This window comes from Electrophorus electricus, chromosome 12 (genome assembly GCF_041902795.1).
Source record: "Electrophorus electricus isolate QZ-2024a chromosome 12, ASM4190279v1, whole genome shotgun sequence".
Taxonomy (NCBI): Eukaryota; Metazoa; Chordata; class Actinopteri; order Gymnotiformes; family Gymnotidae; genus Electrophorus; species Electrophorus electricus.
The window spans coordinates 23,955,175-23,974,126 of record NC_137508.1 but is presented as its reverse complement, the minus strand read 5'-3'; the positions used below and the strand labels follow the sequence as shown (position 1 = coordinate 23,974,126).

The following is an 18,952-nucleotide window of genomic DNA, read 5'->3' as shown; positions in this document are numbered from 1 at the left end:
GGGGGAAATGTCTTGGGGCAAAGATGATATTGTCTTACGGGCCAAGACGGTACACTTAGACTATATTGCAGTAATAACTTGTCTCTGTGCAGAAAATAAAGCGCGTCCACATATTTTAATATGAGATGTGTACTTGCTTATAAAGAATTATATTAGCAAACCAATTTATAACGTTTTCAATCACTAAAGCTGCTAAGGTTTCACGATTTAGCCCATTAGCCCATTAATCGCCTTCCCAACAAATCAGAGCTGTCGTGGGCACGATTAAGATAAGCAAAGCACGACCTAAATGTAAAATATAGCGGCAGCGTGTCGGGCAAAGTTGACCTCTGTCAGCGTGGAATCGGTGAGACGCGCAGAGAGCGCGCGGACTCTCCGGGGCTCGCGCTGTGGGCTGCAGCGCCACTGAGCGCCACACCAACATCTCGCGCTCAGTCGCGCGCAGGCATCCTGCGATACGGAGTTTTTTTTTTTTTGGAGACGTTCGAGCGAGCTGCGTGCTTCTGTTTTAAAACGTCCATGAATTACAAGCAGGAAAGCATTCTGGAGCACTTTAAGGAATATATTTCTGGGAGTTCTGGATGCGTTAACGGAGCCAAATCTTACGACGCTTCAATGGATGTGAGTAAAGAAGGGTAACGCATCGGACGGTAACCGTTAAGTTGCTTCTACACAACGAGCTGCACGCGTAAGAAAGCACGGATAAGGAGCGCAATGATTTTCGCCACGATCAGCATCGTGTTGCCACTACTGGGTAAGTTAGGATGTGTTTCCAATTTGCACATTTTCAGTAAAGGCGAATTAGTAGAACTTAAATGAAATAACTGGCGGTAAATAATGACAGGACTAAGGTTTGATTCACAAAGTGTTAGGCTTTAACTTAAAATCTCTGCAGTTATTTTGCAAACTTCCAACTTTATACCCAGGTGTTATCTGGGGGTCTTTTTTTGCGATAGTTTCTCTCCAGTCAGCCTGCGCGTTGGGGGTGAGCATAGAATTGCGTTTTCTTCGTTACCAATATGTTGTCATTATTGACATTGTATTTTGCTAAGATGCTCAAAATCTCTACCTGTTATTCAGTCATTGAATCACACTGAGTGTAGTTAATGCCATGCAGGCAAATTTGTGCAGTTTCATAAATATCGCGAATTTCTATGGAAGCAGGAAATTTTATTTTAAACTCACGAGCAAGTGCTATTTTCAGGGTTGCGGCGAGTTATTCTAAACAAGTGAAAATTACGTTTTACTTTGGTGTCCGACGTAATATTCATGAATTGTTCTTCTACACAGATGTGTTGTTTTCTGCCGAAGAATCAGTCTTCACCGCGGCCAGCCGCCTAGACTGTGTCAGGGCTAGTGAGCTGTGCTTGAAGGAGCCGGGATGCAGCACGAAGTATCGGACTATGAGGCAGTGCGTAGCGGGCAAGGAGAGTAACTTCAGCGTGGTTGCTGGACTGGAGGCGAAAGATGAATGTCGGAGCGCTCTGGACGCACTAAAGCAAAGTCCGCTCTACAACTGCAGGTGTAAAAGAGGCATGAAGAAGGAAAAGAATTGCCTGCGCATTTACTGGGGCATCTACCAACATCTACAGGGTGCGCAGTACCACATCCTCTCTGTTTAATTTTGTAACACGTAGTGACTACATAGCGCATTAATAAATAATTATAAATTAAGAATTTTTTTGCTTTTCAGCTATTCACTTTTCGTCAGGTTGATGTATTCTTGGGGTCTGTTTTAAAATGCACCGACTTACGCACGCACGGGCCACGCTGTCTTTCCTCCAACTCGTGCTGTAGCGCACGCTCGGAAAATGTCTCAAAGTTATGTCCACGAGCCTTCAAATGCCTTCCCCTGAAACATCCATTAGAGTTTATTGAGTGTGAAGTGCGTTTGCTCCCTAAGCCCTGGTTTGGCTCTCTACTGTGGGCCATGTGGGTGGGCAGGAACTCTAGCGCGTAACTGACCGATATTCTTAATTATGCCGAAACCGGCCGCATAAATAACGAGCCAAATAAATACGTGAAGAGGGACAGTTAAATCCCTGATCTAGAATTACATTTACCACTTACTTCTCGAAGAATTGCACTTTTCTGTCACATGACCGAAGGCTTTTCTCATTTGTTCAACAGGGAATGATTTTCTTGAGGATTCACCGTACGAGCCCGTGACCAGTCGCCTGTCAGATATATTTCGCCTGGCCCCCATCTACTCAGGTAGGATCAGGGAGTTGTAATATATTGTAAGATTGTGCCTAGCTTTTGTCTGCCAAATAGCTCTGCCTGCAGTCAGTCGGGGACAATAATCTTACATTTGATACTTTATGTTAATTTTATCGTAATTGATCGCCGGAATATTTGTACTCGTTCGTCTTTTGCGTTCCGCGACACCCCAGTCCGAGAAGACTGCATGCTGCCTACTGGGGATTGACGCTACAGGGCAAATATAGTTCTGGGTGTTCGTCATGAGCTTTCGGCCCACCATTGCATGATGTTTTGAGCATAGAACATTTTAATTTAATTAAGTCGGCCCGCGTTACATGAAGTTTTTTAGACTGTACGTTGCGTTGTGACCTATCGCAGTTTCCGTTACAACCGGCCTCTGGGTGGCAATGTTGCTCTCCGTTAGGCGAGCTCACTGACGCGCTGAAAACGGTTCCGAAGCCCCGTCTGAGAGGATCGCAGCAGATGGTGGTAGCAAAGGTTTCACGGAAACCAGTGAAGTCGGACGGAGAGAGCTTGGAGTTGTCATCTCGCTTACTAAATGTTGTCCTTGAGAGAGCAAGAAAGAGAGAGATACAGGCTGACAGAAAGGAGAAGACAGGAGATTTAATCGAATTTAGACATAATAACCTGCGCTCCCCCCGATGTGTTCAGGGAGTAAGTCTGTAATCAGAAACTACAAAAATAAAAAGTAATCTGATCTGTATTGTCTTTGACATCCCACAGTGACCTCTCACGTGTCATATAAAGAAGTGATGCTTTAATTTTGTGATTTATTATTGTAAATAATTGAGTGATTAAGATAAAAAATCAAAGATTCCTTCTCCCGTGTGTCTGGCCTTCAGTTGTCTTATAGCATAGTATCTGTATTTATATGTTTCCAGAATCCTTATTAGAGTGCATGCCACAATCCTGTTACTACATTTAAACCGTGCTGGATGCTGTGTGCTTTTTTAAGCAGAAAAACTGAAGGTCCATTTCGGTCCGGTGGATAATCTCTAGTCCCAGTGGTTAAAAGTCCATGAACACACGATGGCCCCTTTTCCTTCTGCTCGCTGCCAAGCTTTTGTTTTCAAAAAAGTTCCTCAAATTGTTCAAATTTACAGAAGCAGGGCCAACCAGTCGCATGAAAGCAAAAATATTGTCCAAGTCCCCACCGAAGCGTCTGGAATCATCGTGTGAGCACTACAATAACTAATATACCATGAACCTTAATATTTATTTTTTATTTTACCTTACCTCTCTGTGGCTGGTAGAGCAAAGAGATTTATGAGAAGGTGTGTGGATTCTGACACGGCGCCTTATTCCCCAGTGAACAGCTCTTTACTTTGAATGACACCTGCGCTCTGTGTGTATAGGAGATGACTCCCACGGCCTATCAGTCCTTGCAGGGGGATTTACGAGTCACACACAGCCAGAAGCAGGAGGACGGCTCGGTGTGTCTGTAGGCCTCGGGCCACTGGCGTGTGTTGTTGTTGCTTACAGCGTCTACACTGCGGTTGGGCGGTGAAACAAATTTGATTTCTTAAGGACTTCTATTGTGTTTTTTGATTATGTCAAGTAACTACAGGATACAGTACAATTAAATAGATACATATCGGTGTGATATTTTAAGCATTTTGAAAGGTTTGACCGAATTAAATGAAGTTTTATTCAACACACACAAAGTTATAAACAGTACAACTTGTAGTGAAATTAAATATAGAGAAAAGCCCATCGTGATGTCAGCTGCAGCAAGTTGTTATTATATCAGCTCCAAAATGTTAAAGTACACAGCCAAGTCAATAAAACCCACTTTCAGGCTACAAATTGTGAAAGAAGCAAAGAGCAGAGTATGCGTGAGGTTAGGGACGACTGCTCCACCAAAGCTACCTGGCCGTTTTGAGCCTCGCTGCCTGTGTTTGGGCGTCCACCTGAACCTGCTGAGTCTCTCATTGAGGTCTGTACTATATCGATGTCTGGTTTCCACTCAATGAAATGGCTTATAGAATTCTGCAAAGCTTCATTTCTGTATGGAGTCTTTATGGGCCTTGTTCATGTCAGGCCTCATACCCCATGGTGGAAGCAAAGTAAAAGGGTCTAAGTAGTTCCTGTGTTAAAGGTCACATTGGTTGGTAGGACAACGGTCTGGTGGAGATCAAGTGGCGTGTCAAGAACATTGTCACTCTCATGCGTAAACACAGATGTACCTTATGCTGCTTAATGGGCTGAGATGTAAACACTGAGAATGCGCCGGGATCCGACTCAGCCGGTGTGGCTCACCATTTAGAGCACTGCTGGAGAAGTCCCCGCACCTCTGTCTCTGTGTTCACCCCCAGGGGGAAGACAGGCCGACTTAGAAGTGCATGGAATTCAGACAGGAGAGTGGGGGAGAAAGAAACTGAACACGAGTAAGGAAAGCGCGGATACAGGAATGACAGTTGGGAATTTAATTTGCTAAAACAATAAAAAGAGGCGGCGGAGGAGCCGTTTGTGTAGCCGCAGTGCAGATGGTAGGCTGAAAGCCTGGACCCAAGCTTTCACAGGTACTTCATATACAACTAATAACAGTTTTGTCACCGTTATATATTGATACAGCAAAAACAGAAATTATTAAATGAATAAATGATGGTTCAAAATTAAATAGAAAGGGAATGAAAGAGAAAATAGAAAAAGAAATAGAATGTTTATACTTGGAGGGCAAAGGATGAAATGGGAATGTTAGTTAAGTTAATCAAGAGTTGGACAAATGATTCTTCTTTTACAGATAGTGAATCACTGGGCCATGGATAAAGCAGACAGAACCCATCTCTCTCTCTCTCTCTCTCTCTCTCTCTCGCTCTCTCTCTCTCTCTCTCTCTCTCTCTCTCTCTCTCTCAGATGTGAGTTGACTCAGTATATATACCCTGTTAGCGTCTGTCCGGGCGAGCCAGAGAACACACCACACAACACAACACATCACTGCACAACACAGTACAACACCACAATAATGAGTACACACTGACCCCAAGCTGGCCTTCTGGAAAACTGCAGCTTCACTGCGCACAGACACGCAGATCACCCTGAAACTTGGCCCACAGAACCCTTTTAAAAAGCTCATATTTATCCTGACTGAAGTAGGCCAAAAATGTACATATTTATCGAAAACAGCGGTGGCTATTGGCGGAGAGACACATGGCGTGAAATTGTTGCGTTTGTTGATAGAGTCGTTGGTGACGTCAGCTGATTGTTGCTTACTGCTCAGAGGCCTTGAGAGAAAACACGGCGCTGGAAGGAAGATGTGACGCAACGTGTAATAGGCAGTCTGCAGAGCTGCTGGTTTCGGCGGGGCTGAAATTACCTAAATTATGGTGCAGTGGAAAGAAAAGGGTGAGGCCATCAAACAGGCTGGTGAAACCATGAATAAAGACGAGCATCTTTGGAACGCCTTTTTTTCTTGTGACTGTTTGTCTGACATAGTAGCATTGCGGTGCCGTCTGTCTATCTGTATTTGTTAAACAGCACGCTGCATTGCAGGAAAGTGAACAGAAGCGGTGTTGTTCCTGAATGTACCCCAAACTCCCTTCATCCAACTCCTTTTTGACATAGCAACCTTGGGTGGCGCGAATGTGTGAAAACATCTGTACTGGCAACCTCCCGGGCCAAGCCGCATGACTACGTTGTGCCCTTGACGGCTGCACCTGCTGCTGACTTGTCTTGCATGCGAAAGAGAAAATAGAGATTCGTCCAGGCAGTCATCCCATTACTGCGTTCCTCTGTGATCATGTTCAGCTACCAAAGAATGATGGCATGAGGACTTTTCTGGCAAAAGCATCACTATGCAACCCTGCCAGTTGAAAACCTCCACCTTTCAGGTAGTGCGTGGTGCATGGATATGTAGCGTAGTAGATGGATTGTGCCGTCTAGGGACTGGTGGAGTACTCAGAACACAGAGATCATTGTGATATAGGGAAGTAACAGTAGCAGAACACAGAGGTTACTCCAATGCAGGAGAACAAGTGTAAGTTGTATGTCAATCTCTAATAATTACAATCACCTGATTCTTTAGGTTTAGCTGATTATATCACTTCTCTAGTGTCAGTTACCACTTACTGCTGTGTTACTGTGTAACCATGCACTTATACCTCCTCATCAGGAGTAAGAAGGTGTGCAAAGTGCACAGTAAGTACTAAGGTTCTTTGCATTGTTACTCAGTATGCTGCATTGTCTTTAATAATACAGTTACACTAAAAGTGCTGTAATGTAACCTTATCAGAGTCGACCCTGAACACTTTTCTTGTTTACGCTTGTTTTAAACCAAGTGCAGTCAACTGTGTAAAAGTGCAGTTTTTATTTCTGCACAGCAAGACAATAGCAGACTTCAGGCTAGATTTTAGCCCAGACACATCCCGACTCCAGAGCTGACTCACTGGCCTCTGTGCACTCGCACGAGGACAGGACGCCAATGAAACTCTGACTGGGAACGTCTGCGGCTCAACTCACTGCGGCTAAAACAAAGACCTGAAAGTCATCCCTCTGTGCCTTCCTGCCCAGGAAGCAGCTGTGGCTTCCTGGCCTCGCTTCGCTCCGCACTGTACTCGCCTCTCCTCATTAGGACAGCTGAGAGCAAGACATTGGGGGCTGAAGGCAAACTCTTCCAGTTCACCTTTCAAATTCCAAACTGTTTGCTTCCACAATAGCAGCTCAGTTAGCATTCCGCTTGCCTGGGGGATGCAGCGCTCATTATAGCACAAAGGTCTTTTGTGTTACCGGCTACTTGGGAGTTGGCCATTCTTGAGAACAGGCCTCTGTTATGTACTGTTAGCTCCGTTAGCAGATGCTAAGACAGGCGAGTGGAGCTAGTGATCCCCAGGTCCCTGCTCTCTATTTTGGGCTTCTTGCTCTAGTACACACCCCCCTGTGCTCCTGGAGCTAGGTCGAGCTTTGGGAGATGTCCTGTGCAAAAGCAAATCAATTCGGAGTCATGTTAAAATAGAAACTTGAGGCTGTGTGTACAAGAAACTATTGATTTCTTCCTCCCCTCCCCTGCTCCTCTTTTCCGTTCACCAAAGCTCTTCTGTTGGAGTGGATCAAAGGATAATCCCTCTGTTGCCAGTGCTCAGGTATACTGTTGCATCATCAAGCAGAATGTTCTAGAACCAGAGGGAAATGTCAAGTGTTTTGAGCTGTTAGACAGTGTTCCGCACCCCATGTACCTTAGTGTCGGCTGGGGATACAGAGCTCCGCGCTGCTGGTCTGGTCACTGCTGTTTGCCCACAGTCTGTTCAGTGGCTAAGTGCTATCGACAAAGTGCGTCGACCCGCGGAGAACGCTTAGGCCTGTGACGGAGCATCGAGGTGCTCCTCGGGTGAAAACACTAGGATGTTAACAGAGCGCGTAGCGGTGTTAATGAGGCCCTGCGCAACATCACGGCTCGTCCGTTATCCACGCAAACCCGTGGCTCCCCGCTCGCTCGCCGCACCCAAGCTGCCATCTGGCCGCTCGAGCTTGGTCAGACTCTCTCTCTCTGTGCCAGCAGGGCACAGAGAGGAGAAGTCCTCTGAAGGGCCAAGTGGCAAGCACCAGAAGGAGGGCAGGAAACTCAGAGACTGCTACACACTGACCTTGACACGACCTCACTGAGCCATATTGGGAAATGAGAGAAATCTCTCTTTCTCATGTTCTGTTCTTTTATTCCAGCTGCCTTTTCTAATGCTTTTTTTTTGCACTTTGACCCAATGTAGATAACCTGTGAGGTAATGTCATATCAGGTAACCTGGGAGGTCATGTCTTGTCAGGTAACCTGGAAAGGTACTGTCATGTCGGGTTACCTGGGAGGTATTGTGATGTCAGGTAACCTGGGAGGGACTGTCATAGATGTACTTAGATTTAGATAACGTGTGCGTATTGAAACAAAGCATAGCCCGATTCCAAAGGCCAAAGTGGACAAGACTGTGCAGAGTGCAGTTTGGTTAAGTTTGGACTGAGGCGCACGGCACCTTCTTCATTTATTCATGTTGTTTTATTACAACACTTGGGAACACATGCTGAATCAAGCTGACCCACCCCCCACCCGCCACCCACGATTACTAGATCATCAACCTGCGATTAGCTTGAGAATATGTGTCTGTGTGTGGTGAGAAATAGAACAAAAACCAAGACCAAAAAAAAAGCTGAAAAGTGCTTTCTTATTTGCCGTTTTGGATTGCATTCTTCATTTGAATTAGCCACTGCTTGCTCCGAGCTTCTGTTTCAGTCATATATATTGGCATATTGGTTTACGAGGTTTTTGCCACTAAAGGTTCTCCCTGTGCACGACTTTCTTCCTGCTGCAATCTGGAAACGGAACAGCGAGGGCAGATGTGTCACGTCGCCCTCTGCTCTGGCACCAGCTCCATGCTGTCCAAAAAAATCATTTAGTCGGAGGTGACCGGTCCTCCTGGGGTCTTTCTTATTGGATACAGAGGTGGGAAAGGGCAGGGTGATTTATCATGGTTAATGGACACTGTTGACAGCTGGAATCAGCAGGGGCCATCCTCGTGCCAGCTGTGGTCGCAGCCAATCACCACAGATGCATGCAAATTTACACGATTACCAGGGCAACAAGTGCTGGTTGCCGTGCCAGTCGGGAAGTCGGCAGACAGAGAGCGGGAACACGATGTCAAAATGAACCGCACTGTGCTGCTCGCACAAGCCACGCTCAGGTGCTAAGTAGACAGTCGGCCTTTAATACAGTGAAGACTGCGCCTCAGCGTTCTGCTAAACTGGACCTTCAGTCGGCTACAGATGTGGAAGAGAGACAGGTGGAGAATACGACACGGGCCATCCGTCACCTACCTTTCTGATCATTCATCCGTGTTGTAAAACCACAGTTCTATCACAACTAGGGATGTGGACACCATACCATCATATTACTGCAAAATATTACAGCAGCAACATGTATCAGATTGTTAAAGCCGTGATGTTGGTGTTGTTAAGGATGGCCTTAATTTTTTTTTTTAGCTACAATTATTTATTATGTTTTCTGACTTGTGCGAATACTGTGATTCATCTACACAGCCAGCGGGACAGTCCCGTTCGAGCATCTAGGACTGCAGGTCTCGTCAGGCTCCTCTTCCTTCCGTCTGCCTCACTCAAAGACTTTTATTTTCTTATGACTTTTATTTTTCTAGAACTTTCCAGGGAACCCACGCGGTAAAAAGGAGTCAGTCACTTCCGGGTCCACCCATCTGTTCCCGGATCAGTTCCAGCCCTTCGGGTGGGTCTGGCTTTCAGACGCGGCTGACAAGCTCTCCTGTTGTCCTTCCTTCTGATTTGTTGTTTGCGCTCCGCCGCCTCCAGCCTCTTGCCAGCATTGCCAGTCCGCGAACACTCCTGCGCTTTTGACGCACTCAGTGTGCGCAGTACGAGCCCTGCAAACCAGTTCAGTTATGTCGTAAATTGTAAACATGCGCGTGCGTTATGCCACCTATAATTAATCCCCCTCGAAAATGACTGAAAGAACGAACACATTGTACGTGAAGTACGTTGTTGGAGAGCTGATGTGTGCACTTCTCTTCTGGAGTACGTACTTCTCATCTGTGGTGTGCACTTCTCCCCTGGAGTGTGCACTTCTCTTCTGTAGTGCGTACTTCTCTTTTGGATATACATAACTCTTTTGCAGTGTGCAACACAAAGCAAGTCGTAACATACTGCCATTGCTAATGTACCTGTTTGAATGGTCTAGTCCAAGCACCCTACTGCAGATTCTGCTCTGATCACGTACACTGCTGAGAAACACACTTGAAGCAATGCTTCTCTCTGCTTTCCTTGTCTAAATGGACCTTTCCATCAGGGCAGTTTTGCTCCTGCTCTGTAGGAGGCTGTGCACCAAGTCTAGTGAGTGTTTTTGCAGAAGTAGGGGCCAGCGCAGCCCAGTTGGGGAGAGAGCCTTCCAGCAGGACTCAAGCCCCAGAGACCCTGGACACGAGCCCCAGGACCTGGGCAGGATCGGGACCGTTAACCCTACCTGTCCTCTCCTGGGCAAATAACTCACCTTCTGCTGAAGTGAGAAGAAGTGCAGGGGGAGTGGAGAGAGATGGACAGGGAATAGTATGTGTGTAAGACTGGTAACCTTTCACCTTTCGAATGGATGTACTGTACACTGGAAAACTGCCCAAACTGAAAATCACCCTGATTCCTTGTGAAATGGCATTAAAATTGTGTATAGACTGCAGGACTCCAGGACAATCACAAACCACTTATAAGACTGGTGGGTGAATTTCTCTATCTGCTCAGCCAGCACAGTGTTCTGCACAGAATGGAAAACAAATAAGTTATTCCTAAATTGTTCACACACACAGGTACACGAACACTGCACTACACAGGCATTAGAAATTTTGTTTTTTAATTGATCTGATAAATTAAAGTATTTTTTAAACTGTGGTCTTTATGAGAATGCAAGTGACATATAGATTAGAGGTGGGAGCTGGTGATTGAAGAAAATGTGTGAAAATGAGTCCGGCTTAGAGTCTAGGAGCGTGTGTAAACACTGCTGAAGGTAGCTGTACCGGTGACTATCTCTCACTTCCTCTCTCTGCCTCTCTCTCTCTCTCTCTCTCTCTCTCTCTCTCTCTCTTCTTCTTCTTCTTCTGCCTGTCTGTCTTTCACTCCCTCTCCCTCTGTTTTTCTCTCTCTCTCTCTCTCTCTCTCTTCTTCTGCCTGTCTGTCTTTCACTCCCTCTGCCTCTGTCTGTCTCTGTCTCTCTCTCTCTCTGTCACACTTGCTCCTGCTCTCTGCCTCCCTTGCTCTCTCACTTCCTCTGCCTCTGTCTGTCTCGCTCTCTCTCTCTCTGCCTCCCTTGCTCTCTCACTTCCTCTGCCTCTGTCTCTCTCTCTCTCTCTCTCTGCCTCCCTTGCTCTCTCACTTCCTCTGCCTCTGTCTGTCTTGCTCTCTCTCTGTCTCTCTCTGCCTCCCTTGCTCTCTCACTTCCTCTGCCTCTGTCTCTCTCTCTCTCTCTCTCTCTCTCTGCCTCCCTTGCTCTCTCACTTCCTCTGCCTCTGTCTGTCTCGCTCTCTCTCTGTCTCTCTCTGCCTCCCTTGCTCTCTCTCTTCCTCTGCCTCTGTCTCTCTCTCTCTCTCTCTCTGCCTCCCTTGCTCTCTCACTTCCTCTGCCTCTGTCTGTCTCGCTCTCTCTCTGTCTCTCTCTGCCTCCCTTGCTCTCTCACTTCCTCTGCCTCTGTCTCTCTCTCTCTCTCTCTCTGCCTCCCTTGCTCTCTCACTTCCTCTGCCTCTGTCTGTCTTGCTCTCTCTCTGTCTCTCTCTGCCTCCCTTGCTCTCTCACTTCCTCTGCCTCTGTCTCTCTCTCTCTCTCTCTGCCTCCCTTGCTCTCTCACTTCCTCTGCCTCTGTCTGTCTCGCTCTCTCTCTGTCTCTCTCTGCCTCCCTTGCTCTCTCACTTCCTCTGCCTCTGTCTCTCTCTCTCTCTCTCTCTGCCTCCCTTGCTCTCTCACTTCCTCTGCCTCTGTCTGTCTCGCTCTCTCTCTGTCTCTCTCTGCCTCCCTTGCTCTCTCACTTCCTCTGCCTCTGTCTCTCTCTCTCTCTCTCTGCCTCCCTTGCTCTCTCACTTCCTCTGCCTCTGTCTCTCTCTCTCTCTCTCTGCCTCCCTTGCTCTCTCACTTCCTCTGCCTCTGTCTGTCTCGCTCTCTCTCTGTCTCTCCCTGCCTCCCTTGCTCTCTCACTTCCTCTGCCTCTGTCTCTCTCTCTCTCTCTCTGCCTCCCTTGCTCTCTCACTTCCTCTGCCTCTGTCTCTCTCTCTCTCTCTCTGCCTCCCTTGCTCTCTCACTTCCTCTGCCTCTGTCTGTCTCGCTCTCTCTCTGCCTCCCTTGCTCTCTCACTTCCTCTGCCTCTGTCTCTCTCTCTCTCTCTCTGCCTCCCTTGCTCTCTCACTTCCTCTGCCTCTGTCTGTCTCGCTCTCTCTCTCTGTCTCACTTCCTCTCCCACTCCCTCTGGCTCACTCTGCATGGCACAGTTCTGTGTTTCTGATTCATTAATGCTGTGTGCAGCCGGACTAGCAGATCTGCTCGACCCTGCCTTGCATTGCTCACAAATGCCAACTGCTGGAATGGCAAAAGAGCACTTTGTACCAGTTTTAACAGCAAAGAGCAAATTTGTACAAACTGTACCAATGTCAAACATTTACAAGTCCCAGATTCATTTGCAGTAATACCTAGGTGCATGTTCACATCTGTCAACACGAGAGAAGTTGAGGAAAGACCCCCCCTTCAAACTTGCGCCCCAACCCTGAAAATCTCTCTCCCTTACTCCAAGCCAGTTGCTCTATCGATCTAGACCACTGTTTTTCTTAGGAAGAACAGCGAATGCAGCACTAAACTGTAAAGTGCAGATGAAAGGACCGGCTGTTTGCCCCTATGTTTGTTTGGTGAAGCCCACATTCGCACAGTGTGAATTATTCATGGACTTTAGCGGGCAGTGAGCCGGGCTGCTGGATCAGGAGCCGTTATCCTTTTGGCCTGCAGAGCAAGGGTCTTCTCCCACTGCTGGCCCACATCTCCGGTGCTGGCAGAGCACGGCTGCCTTTTGATTCGTTGCCGCAGTGCGGACATGTCAGCCAATCAGAGATGCTCTGAGCACCTAAGCTCCGCGGTGCCAATTACAACATCATGTTTACAGGAGACGAAGAGAAATCCCAAGGATTATCCTTGATTAGGCTAAATTAGCTCACGAAGCAGGGACCGCTCTGGAATGAGCGGGTACCGTTCCAGACTGCTCTGGATAGTGCCCAAGCGCCAAGTGTTGGCACCTCGGAATGGCTGTTGGCAGCTCTGGCATGCTGAGCGAGCCTTCTGCTCTCTGGTGTGCTGAAGCTAGCAACTCTGGAAGTGATACGTGTTACTAAAGCTCATGCCTGAAGCAGGAGAGGCCGGGATCCCTGAATTTCATACCGTGACGGTCTCCTTGCAATTATACCCATTTCATTTCAAGGCTAGTTTGCTTGTGGCTCTCTCTGAAGCAGCACCTATTATGTATTTTGGAAATGGAGCAGCATAGTTTAATTTCCCTTGGCAATGCAAAATTGCCACCATAAAATTGTTCGCCATTAATGCAACCCCTGAACACCGTGCCGTTTTCCTTCACCTCCCTTCGGACAACATCGCAGGCTGCAGGAAGTCGTCATGGCGAGGGGATTTTGTGCCTCGTCCCTGTGGTGCAGTCCAGCAGCAGGTGCAGTTGTGTCCCAGTGCTCAGAGCTGGAGGCTCCAGGCTATCAGACGCAGAGGTGCAGATCCATATGTGACAGGCCGGCAAGCACGGAAAGCAACTCACCTGTGTAAATGAGTCAGAAATCGGGAAAACAAACCACAAAAGGGCACTTGAAAAAGCCTTCATTTCCATAAAATATTTCAAAACATTATTTCATAAAAATACTTCATTTTGATCTCCAGTGGATTAGCCATTTTTGAAAGCTGATTTGATTAAAAAACATTCATATTGGGGCATTACTATTAAAATTAATAGGAATCCTCTTAATGGGAGATTTTATGTTGATATTTTGTTATTTCTTTTTTGTATGGAAATGAATAGAAACCTTTTCTCATATGCAGTTTGGAAGCAGACACAAATAAATTTTATCTTTCCCCACAATCATCATTTTCCATTTTTAAAGTCACTTCACACCAGGGTTTTGATGCAGTCAAGCAACGATTTAAAAATATAAACTACACCTCAAAAAGCCTCTGTTTCTGTGTGTGCTAAAGTGAAAGCTTTCTTTCTCCCAAAAAAGCATTTAATTTGCACCTCATACAATGCTATATTTTACAGCACTTTTATTTACTAAGTCTGCATCTCAAATCCTTGGGGCATTTTTTCACAGGTACACACCTCTAAGCTGTTTCTATTCTCTTTCCCACCAATCAGACCCAGAGTTTAGAACCGAGGTGTATACTGTGAGAAGGGAGGCCCCATGTTTATTTGATCACAGGCTTTCTCAGAACTCTATAGTGTGTATGAATATTTAAAGCTATACAGAGTTATATTAGCATACGGCCCCTCCAGACAGACAAATATCCACACAGACTGTGCCAGATAATGTTTGCGTTTTTAGCCAGAACACTGCAACGGAAATTAAATTCATCACATTAGCATAACAGACAGCTCTGCGGAGGCCAGGAAGGCGCTCTGTTCCTGCGCGAATATTCCGGGCTGTTTACGTCGGGAGGGATCGTTTTGTTGTGCGTTCCCCTTCTCCTCGGCCCGTCCGGCTCTGCCATGCGCGGCCGCCGCTTGGCATGAGTGGAGAGCGCGTTAAGAAGGTTACCGCGGCAGCGGCGCCCTCGGCGAAAAGAGCCCCGAGGATTTGAACGGCCCCGTCCACTCGTGCGCGTAATCGCCGCCACTCGACAGGTGGCTCTGCGTGAAGTAAATAAACAGGCATGCATGCAAGCCCACATCCCGGAGTGTGTGTGTGTGTGTGTGTGTGTGAGAGAGAGAGAGAGAGAGAGAGAGAGAGAGAGAGAGAGAGAGAGAGAGAGAGAGAGAGAGAAAAGAGGGCAAGAGAGAGAGAGAGCGCGCTGTTTATTCCCGAGGGCCTTGAAATTACGCTCCACTTTCGAAGCCTTAACGGGATCGAGGGCAGGGAGGCGGCAGCGTGAGAGACAGTGGGGTAATGGAAGCATGTCCACAGGGCCACGTGCTCACCCCCGAAAGTCGCTCACCCGCTCAACTGGCACTAGCCTAATTTCCCTTGCTTCATTACAGAGAGCAGGACAGCAAGTACTGTAGTGAACCGGTGTCAGCGCGACACAGCCTAAAGCGAAGCTTTGGAGCGATCGCCCTCAATCTGCAGCTCAGCAACTCTGATTCGAGCATGAGACCTGTTTATAGCACCCGGGCTTTCAGTGCTTGTTTCTTATGCATAATTCACTAGACCTGATTGACTGAAACCTGAGGAGTGAGACATGGAGGGCGAGAGAGAGAGAGAGAGAGAGAGAGAGAGAGAGAGAGAGAGAGAGAGAGAGAGAGCCAGCAGATGAGCAGGGCAGGTCATACTGCACCTCCCGTGAGTGTGTTACTGCACTGAACACTTGCATTATTGGGAACAAATAAGGTGGCTACAATGTGTGATGAAATGGAATATGTAAGAAGGTGGTTACCAGGTGAGATGAAATGGAATATGTAACAAGGTGGTTACCAGGTGAGATGAAATGGGTTCTCCATCATTGCAGGATTTGGGCCTCATTGAGGAGAGATGACGGCAGCATTCATGAGAAAACAAACTCACTGAGCCATGGGAAGATAATGTAATAAAAGAGTTCATGCATGTCTGTGATATCTTACAGAAACTGCACACTAGTTAACTTCTTAAGCACATATTTAAAAAGTATATTTATTTAGCACTTTTCATATACAACAGCAGTTTTAAAGTGCTTTACATAAAATATTAAAAATAAAAGAATTGATTTAAACAGAACATATTTCAAATGGAGATCTAAATAAACTAGTCCTAAATGAAAAGTTAAAAATTAAAGTGCTAAAATATTTCGAATTAAATTAAATGTCAGATGCCCAAGTATAAGATGAAAATAAATAAATTAAGAATGAGAAGAAATAAAAGTGCCTTGTGATGCTGAAAATTAAAACCATGCAGTGCTGCCAAGCTGCAAGTTGAAAGCATGGTCAAGTATGAATGTTTTTAGTACAGATTTAAAAGCCTGGAGGCTTTTCTAATATGACCGGTTCCATTTAAGGACAGCATAATGGCTAAACTGGCTCTCCGCACTGTGTGCAACTTGGCCGGGACTGGCCGACTTGTTCCTCCTGATCTAAAGGTTCTTGCTCGTATCGCTGCAGCACATCAGATAGGTACACTGGTCTTACACCGTTAAGAGATTTATAAACCAGTAAAAATACATTAAAGTCAACTCTGTAACATACTGGTAGTGAGTGTACGAATTGGGGTGATGTGTTCTATTCTTTTATACCTAGTAAAAACCCTTGCAGATTCTCATTGAATCCACTAAGGCTGTTTGATTGTTTTTTTGGGGGGTGTCTGTTATCAATTATTATAGTTCTGATAGAACTAACAGCATAGTTGAGTTTCTCTAGGTCTTGTTTAGTCAGGAAATCTCTGATGTTTTTGGTTGTTCTTAAGATGATAAAATGCTGATTTAGTAACTGATTTGATAAGCTTGCTAAAGCTGAGATCAGAGTCTCTGCTAGTACACCAAGGTTACTAGCTAGCTCTTTAGATCTGAGGGCTTTTGAGTCCCAAAAGACAGAGAGTCTGTGCCTCTCATTACTGTTCCCAAATAAAATCTGTTTTTTCTTTGTTCGTCTGGAGTAAAGTTTGGCCTATCCCGTTAGCGATATGCTTAAGGCATTTACAAAGTGAGCTGAGGAGACAGTAGTTGATCGAGGAGAATGCCAAGTAAGCGTTGTCTGCATAGCTGGTGTAAGAGAGCACAAAATCTTATATGTTTTGGCCAAAAGGAAGCATATATAAATTAAATAAGAGCGGCACAAGAATTAGACCTTGGGGCGCACCGCAGGTCATCAGCACACTTTGAGAAACATTTTCTACTTCAACAAAGTAATTACTTCCTTACAGCTATAAACCACCTCACAATTCTGTCTATAAAAATGTTATGGTCAGTCAGTGGTACCAAAAGCAGCAGTGAGATCAAGCAGTTGTAGAACTGATCCCAGCCTTGTATTTAAAGGGATGTCATTAACTACCTGAATTAGAGCAGTCTCAATACTATGAGCAGGCTGAAATCCTGACTGAAGTTTGTCTAGACACTGATTTAAGGATTGAAAGCCAATAAATTCCCAATCGATTTTGCCAATAAATGTTTGAAATGGGACCATAATTACTTAAGAGTTGCTTCCAGATTGTTCTTTTTTGCAGTTTTTAGTGTTTTTTGTTCTTTAAAAAGGTGTGAAGGCTAAAGGCTGAGGTAAACCACTGTATCACTTAAAATTTGATTGTTAATTGCACTAAACTGGGACAGTTTACAAATTATATCATTATATGGTGGTAGAGAGGATATAGGTTCATTGTTGGATACAAATGTACTAATGGCTTGTCTGATATTGTAAATTTTAGTGCTAAAAATATTTCTCAGTGGAATTAGAGTTTGTTTGAAGAAGATTTTGCTATTGTTAATGTTATTGTTCATAAAATGACTGCCTTGCATAATGTGTTGTTTTAATCATCTTTGAAGGTATCTTTGTGAAGCTTTGTTTTTGTGCCACCTGCGTTCAGCCTTTCTTCCTTGTCTCTTTTGGATTTGATCTGCAGTAACATTTCTCTTAGCATGGTGCCTTCTATTGATATGACATGAACTTTAACTGGTGCTACTGCTGTGGCAATGGTGGAAGTGCTTTGTCACAGGGAAGGCACAGCCTGGGTGGGAGGGTGAAGCTTTGGAGGTGGACGAGCATGCTTTTGGAGCTGGTGGGGGTGGCTTTGGAGGTGGACGAGCATGCTTTTGGAGCTGGTGGGGGTGGCTTTGGAGGTGGACGAGCATGCTTTTGGAGCTGGTGGGGGTGGCTTTGGAGGTGGACGAGCATGGTTTTGGAGCTGGTGGGGGTGGCTTTGGAGGTGGACGAGCATGCTTTTGGAGCTGGTGGGGGTGGCTTTGGAGGTGGACGAGCATGCTTTTGGAGCTGGTGGGGGTGGCTTTGGAGGTGGACGAGCATGCTTTTGGAGCTGGTGGGGGTGGCTTTGGAGGTGGACGAGCATGCTTTTGGAGCTGGTGGGGGTGGCTTTGGAGGTGGACGAGCATGGTTTTGGAGCTGGTGGGGGTGGCTTTGGAGGTGGACGAGCATGCTTTTGGAGCTGGTGGGGGTGGCTTTGGAGGTGGACGAGCATGCTTTTGGAGCTGGTGGGGGTGGCTTTGGAGGTGGACGAGCATGCTTTTGGAGCTGGTGGGGGTGGCTTTGGAGGTGGACGAGCATGCTTTTGGAGCTGGTGGGGGTGGCTTTGGAGGTGGACGAGCATGCTTTTGGAGCTGGTGGGGGTGGCTTTGGAGGTGGACGAGCATGGTTTTGGAGCTGGTGGGGGTGGCTTTGGAGGTGGACGAGCATGGTTTTGGAGCTGGTGGGGGTGGCTTTGGAGGTGGACGAGCATGCTTTTGGAGCTGGTGGGGGTGGCTTTGGAGGTGGACGAGCATGCTTTTGGAGCTGGTGGGGGTGGCTTTGGAGGTGGACGAGCATGCTTTTGGAGCTGGTGGGGGTGGCTTAGAGGTAGTGGAGCATGGTTTTGAAGCTGTTTGGCTTGAATTTGGAGGTGGAGGGGCCAGATCGGCCATCTTTTCAGAAAAACTCAGTAGCGGGAACACCAAAAGTGAGATACTGGAGGCGGATGGAGACGGGGCCTGTGGAGCTCGGAGAGTGTCATCCCAAGACAGAGGCCACATGTCCTCGCATGCTGATGACCGGGCGTGAGGTACGATGGCCGACTCACCCTCGCCACAAGATGCCAGGGCCTCGCAGGGGCAGAGCCGGCGGGGTTCTTGGGTGCGTGTTCTGGCCACGATGAGTCAACGCGTCGGCTGCCAGACACACTGCGACGTGGCAGGGGGAGCAGCTGGAGCAGGTGGAGGTGGTCACGCAGGGACTCGGCGGGAGTCATGGGGTTGGAAGTTTTTTGCACCATCGGGTGGTGAAGGGAAAAAAGAAAAAGGTCTGTGAACACTCGCGCCTCAGTTAAGGTGCAGACCATTCCAGTTTAAAAAGCTCTGTGCTTGCAGAACTGATTTGCCAACTGTCATCCGC

At 46.7% G+C, this 18,952-nt stretch overlaps 1 protein-coding gene across 1 annotated transcript in view; it reads left to right on the top strand.

Annotated features, from left to right (window-relative positions):
• The first annotated feature begins 414 nt into the window (after positions 1–414).
• gfra1a (gdnf family receptor alpha 1a) overlaps positions 415–18,952 on the top strand; it is a 56,823-nt gene continuing 38,285 nt past the window's right edge. Inside the window, exons 1-3 of the mRNA XM_027017330.3 lie at positions 415–754; positions 1,291–1,593; positions 2,131–2,214. Coding sequence (XP_026873131.2) covers positions 715–754; positions 1,291–1,593; positions 2,131–2,214 — 427 coding nt within the window. The 5' untranslated portion in view covers positions 415–714. The remainder of the gene's footprint in view (positions 755–1,290; positions 1,594–2,130; positions 2,215–18,952) is intronic.